Source organism: Anarhichas minor, unplaced genomic scaffold, assembly GCF_050575085.1.
Source record: "Anarhichas minor isolate MPS153535 unplaced genomic scaffold, ASM5057508v1 ptg000017l, whole genome shotgun sequence".
NCBI classification, from domain to species: Eukaryota; Metazoa; Chordata; class Actinopteri; order Perciformes; family Anarhichadidae; genus Anarhichas; species Anarhichas minor.
This window is the reverse complement of record NW_027466463.1, coordinates 2,198,247-2,203,822: the sequence shown is the minus strand read 5'-3', so window position 1 is coordinate 2,203,822 and position 5,576 is coordinate 2,198,247. Positions and strand designations below refer to the sequence as shown.

General features: G+C 46.6%; 1 protein-coding gene across 2 annotated transcripts; it reads left to right on the top strand.

Annotated features, from left to right (window-relative positions):
* The first annotated feature begins 490 nt into the window (after window positions 1–490).
* cyp26a1 (cytochrome P450, family 26, subfamily A, polypeptide 1) lies at window positions 491–5,299 on the top strand. Of its 2 annotated transcripts, none has more exons than XM_076093598.1 (7): window positions 491–1,254; window positions 1,600–1,824; window positions 2,485–2,766; window positions 2,933–3,082; window positions 3,220–3,354; window positions 4,179–4,325; window positions 4,429–5,299. In XM_076093598.1, the coding sequence occupies exons 1-7, from the start codon at window positions 1,066–1,068 to the stop codon at window positions 4,765–4,767; spliced, it is 1,467 nt and encodes a 488-aa protein (XP_075949713.1). In that variant the 5' UTR covers window positions 491–1,065; the 3' UTR covers window positions 4,768–5,299. The 2 variants fall into 2 exon arrangements, with proteins under 2 accessions (XP_075949713.1, XP_075949714.1); XM_076093599.1 differs by having other exon boundaries at window positions 1,160–1,254; window positions 1,541–1,824.
* The last annotated feature ends 277 nt before the right edge of the window (window positions 5,300–5,576 follow it).

Here is a 5,576-nt window from a genome sequence, read left to right as displayed (position 1 = left end):
GTGGTGGCTCTGCAGATCAGCGCCTTCTCTCTCTCTGCTCGGTGTTCACCATCATGCGGCGTAGCCCGAGGATAACCTTGCCTGCGCGTGCGTGTCTCCGCCTGTCTCTACTGACCCAAGTTTGAACCCGCTGAGAGATATCATTTTTATAACAACACAGAGAGAGACAGAGACAGAGAGAGACAGACAGAGAGAGAGAGAGAGAGAGAGAGAGAGAGAGAGAGAGAGAGAGAGAGAGAGAGAGAGAGAGAGAGAGAGAGAGAGAGAGAGAGAGAGAGAGAGAGAGAGAGAGAGAGAGAGATGGGAGTGTTTTATTCAGCACTTCATCTCACAGTCAAATCGTCCTATTTTTATACGTGAAGGCAACCGGGGCGGTATGAATAATGATAGCCACGCGGTGAAATCTGTGTGCAGTGCACACTCATCAAATCATTCAAAGTGTGTGTGTGCGTGTGTGCGCGCGCGCGCGCGCCCGTAAAGTGAGCTAAACTAAATGGAAAAGTCTCAGTTGGATGTAGCAGTGAGAGCAATGGGGAGAAGGATTAAGACATTCTTCTTTTCCCATTTGCTGAAGCGGCTAAAACAAGGTGCTGCTTAGAACGCGTTGTGCTCCTGAATGCCGCCCTGCAGGCATCATTACTGATCCCACAAGCGGGCTTAAGCCAAAGGTAATGAGAGTGTAAACTAGCCGCCGTGTTGCCAACAAAGGCGTCTCGGGACGCGCTCCATTGTCTCGGAGGGAATCGTCACCTTTCTCTCTCTCTCTCAGTTGAAACCCGCGGCGGATTGTCTGCGTGCACCAGGAGGTAGGGATTAAGGATGCAGCCCCCGTGGAACAAATGGCGAGGGCGAGTCTGCCAGTGCGGGCCGGAGGCGGGGCCGAGCGACAAGCCCACAATTAAAGATGAACTTTGAGTGAACTAATTTATCTGAGGGAGGAGAAGGTAACGGCAGCCTATAAAAGCGTCGGGCGAGCAGCCCGGGAGTCACCGTGACCGACGGACGACTTCACCCGAACCACACCGCGAACTCCAGCAAAAAAGGCGCCGCCGAAGCCGCTGCAACATGGCCCTGAACACGCTGCTGGCCACCTTCCTGTGCACCATCGTTCTGCCCATCCTGCTGTTCCTGGTGGCGCTCAAGCTGTGGGAGGTTTACATGATCCGAGGCAGAGATCCGAGCTGTCCGAAGCCGCTGCCCCCCGGATCCATGGGCTTACCTTTCATTGGAGAGACGCTGCAGCTCATCCTCCAGGTAACGCGTTCACTGACTGGTAGTCTCACACGTGGATGAGGATTCTCTCCGGGACACTTTGAGGAAATGTGACCAATTTATCTTTCACTTTTTTTTATGGCGTTATCTGTATGTACAGCATGTAAGATTATATGTAAATGGAGTAGTTATGATTTAAAAAATAATATGAATAGATAATCTGTGAAGTTATCATCGCAGTACTATTGGTTGATTTTAAATATTTTATTTCATTAAAATAAATAATTCATTCAAACGTTTTTTTCTGCATGTGTCCGTGCATACACAGCGCTGGATCCGTGTTGTGTTTGCTCACCATGTTGCGTTGGTTCGTGTCCACCTTTGCAGAGGAGAAGGTTTCTGCGCATGAAGCGGCAGAAGTACGGTTACATCTACCGCACGCACCTCTTCGGCAACCCCACGGTGCGCGTTACCGGAGCGGACAACGTCCGGCAGATTCTGCTGGGGGAGCACCGGCTCGTGTCCGTGCAGTGGCCCGCGTCCGTGCGCACCATCTTGGGCTCGGACACGCTGTCCAACGTGCACGGAGCCCAGCACAAGACCAAGAAAAAGGTGAGTTGTGATTTCATTTGAAACCGTCGTCAGTGTCACAGTACAGCCTGGAACTACCGTTCGCTTTGTAAATAACCGTGTTATTGACACGTTGTCCTTTTAAGCAGTTTCAAGGCTACTTTAAGTACATCAGTGAGGAGGAGCATATATCCTGAATTATAGGAAGCACAGCCACTAACATCTTTTTATTTTGTTTTATTAATGTAATAATGAATAGGCTAGTCTTATCAATACTGTGTCTGATGATTAATCACTGAACAAATAAGTATGGTCATTTCTGATCATTGAATCCTAAAAACTTTATTATTTTTGAAATAGTGACAGTCAGCGTTGTCCACAAAGTAATGTCTGTGTCTAAATACAAACCAAACGCAGCTGCACTGGAGTTGATGGAGCTGATTTAAATAAATACTTGCAATGAATAGATTAGCATGAACAAAAGTTCATATTATATGGTTTGAACTTTTGTTAATGCTCCGGCAGATTGTTCCCCTTTGCTCCAAGAGAAATAAACTTTAAGGGCTGGATTACACACCGATGACTTGATAAGGAGTTGTTTGCAGTGCACTGAGGCAACATAATACATTCTACTGTCAGTCAAATAATACCATACGCATGGGCTTCTGCTTCCAAAAATCTAACGCCCCTGCCCTTCTCCAGGCCATCATGCGGGCTTTCTCCACTGAGGCTCTGGAGCTCTACATCCCCGTCATCCAGGAGGAGGTGCGGGCCGCGGTAAAGGAGTGGGTGGCCAAGGACTCCTGCGTTCTGGTCTACCCGGAGATGAAGCGGCTGATGTTCCGCATCGCCATGAGGATCCTGCTGGGCTTCGAGCCGGAGCAGATCAAGACCGACGAGCAGCAGCTGGTGGAGGCTTTTGAGGAAATGATCAAGAATCTGTTCTCTCTGCCCATCGACGTGCCCTTCAGCGGACTGTACAGGGTAAGAGACAAACTCATGATCCACTTCCAGCTACGCTACCCTTTTTTCAGTCGTTAAAGTTCATCCTCTTACATTGTGTTTCTCTGCCCTCCATTCATCCTTCCCTCCCTTATTTCCACCTCTCCTCCGTTCATTCACTGCCTCCTCCTGCCTTCCTCTCCTCCAGGGTCTGAAGGCAAGGAACTTCATCCACTCCAAGATAGAGCAGAACATCAAGAAGAAGATGCAGGAGTCGGACAAGGAGTCCAAACACAGAGACGCTCTGCAGCAGCTCATAGACAGCAGCAGGAAGAACGGGGAACCGCTCAGCATGCAGGTAGTGACGCGATCACGTCCCGTTGACATCGTCAAACTACACATGTGAATAAACTAACAAAAGCTTCCTCCACCCTTCTTATAAGCCACTGTTTTAGTTGGGGCCTGAACTAATTGTGTCTAAACTTCTGTTTCCAGGCCATTAAGGAGTCTGCTACAGAGCTGTTGTTTGGGGGCCATGAAACCACAGCCAGCACAGCCACCTCCCTGGTCATGTTCCTGGGCCTGAACCCTGAAGTTGTGGATAGACTGAGGCAGGAACTGATGGACAAGGTAATTACACTGTGCAACTTAAGTTCTATACGTTTTTGTTCCAATGCCTTTTAATGGGGGCTGCTGCGATGAACATTAGACAAAACAGACTATCTGGTGTAACTTTTCATCTCATTCACTGATGATATCATGAAAGAAATGTATTAAAGGTGCTAAACACAAACTTCAGAGCATATCTATTGCTCCGTACAGCTCCCAACATGGTGATGGCCGGTGGCTCGCATCCAACAGCACTAACAAGTTTGCAAATGCTCTGAATATTCAGTCGAGGACGTTTAGGCATGAGCAGGAAACACCGTTCCTGACCTTGCAAACAGTAATAAAAAAATAACAGTAACCAAAAAAAGGTCAAAGTCTACCTACTACCTTTTCATGAACTTTCAACCCCATCTCATGGTCTACTTCAACAAATGAAGTTTGCTCAGTTGTCATAGTCACTCACGTGATGATGTCTGAGCTATCTCCAGCACAACGGAACACACTCCAGCTGCTGGTGGAAACCATGAGATGCTGAGTGAACCTCCGGGGGAGAAAGCTAGTGAGAGGACTATGATTGTGCTTAAGCATCTTAGCGATTTGGGTGGAAAAGTGTCTGCGAATACAACTCTACTGTAATATAATTCCTTTATTCAAATGAAACGGTAGGGTTAGTATACCCTATGCTTGCCATAGAGATGGTAATCCACAGTGAAGCTTTCTCATTCATTAGTGCAAGGCATGTTACACCTTGATCAGGAGCCAGGTCTGATGACCAGTGTTTCTTTGAGTTACTGTAGAGCTGGTCCTCGGCTTCTCCTCACATGCAAGTTTGTCTCTGTCTTTAGGAGGAGCAGGGGATGGAACTCCACAGTCTGAACATTGAGGCCTTGGAGCAGTTGAAATACACAGGCTGTGTCATTAAAGAGACTCTGAGGATCAACCCTCCTGTTCCTGGAGGCTTCAGAGTGGCCCTCAAGACATTTGAACTCAATGTAAGTTAACAAAGATCTCTGTGAAGCTAATGTGTAAATGGCAGATTGAGACACAACTGAAAAGCTGTATCTGCTTACTGATCATTTCCCCTCACCAACTCAGGGTTACCAAATTCCCAAAGGCTGGAACGTCATCTACAGCATCTGTGACACCCATGATGTGGCAGAGATCTTCCCCAACAAGGAAGACTTCCAGCCGGAGCGCTTCATGACCAGACCCTCGGCCGACTCTTCCAGGTTCCAGTACATCCCGTTTGGAGGGGGCTCCAGGATGTGTGTGGGGAAAGAGTTTGCAAAGGTTCTGCTGAAGATCTTCCTGGTGGAGGTGGTCACAAAGTGTCACTGGACTCTTTTAAACGGGCCACCCACCATGAAAACGGGACCTACTGTCTATCCTGTGGACAATCTGCCAACAAAGTTTACCAGCTATGTATACAAATGAAAATGATGACGAGGGGTCGTGTTTCCTAAAAGCAGGGAAGAGTTGAATAGTGAGGTTTCCCAAAGGCCTCATCTGTGTTTTGCCTCCAAATCCACGGGGGAACTACAGTAAAAGGAAGTCAATGGGGAGTTTTGGGAATTTTGAAAGTTCTAAAGCAACCGATCAAAGGCTGCATTTATTCAAGAACAGAAAATACCTTCGTAATTCAGATTTTTTTGGACTTGGTCAATGTGGGTTTTTCGACATGGCATATATTGTACATATTGTAGATGACTTAAGAACGTACTTTACAGTTTATATTATGATGTTAATACATTGGATCTGTATACATTTATATGTTTGTTTGAACAAACTAAACGAGAGGCACTATACACAGAAATGGAACACTTTAATCAGCTCAGAGGTGTATCCATAGGATTATGTACATATGTAGAGTCTGTTTATATAACTTTTGTATCTTACCCCAACTTATTTAAGTGACTTATGTTATATTGTAAGGGCTTTTTATTTAATAAAACTGTTATGCGGAGAATCTTGTTTTATTTCATTTCAATTCAATTGCAATGTGAGAGTGAGCGGAAAATATGGAGATGAATCTATTGTCCGTGTATCAAGTACAGAGCTGGAGGAAGGTTAGCCTAGCTTAGCATGAAGACTGGGAGAGAGCTAGCCTGACTGTCACTGATTAACACTTGTGGTGCAGAGTTAGAACATCTCTGTAGCCTGCCCCTCCCCTAAGGTTTCATTAACTGCTAATAGCGGTACATGCCGGAATGTAACCGACTGTGGTCTGGTGGCATTATGGGTGA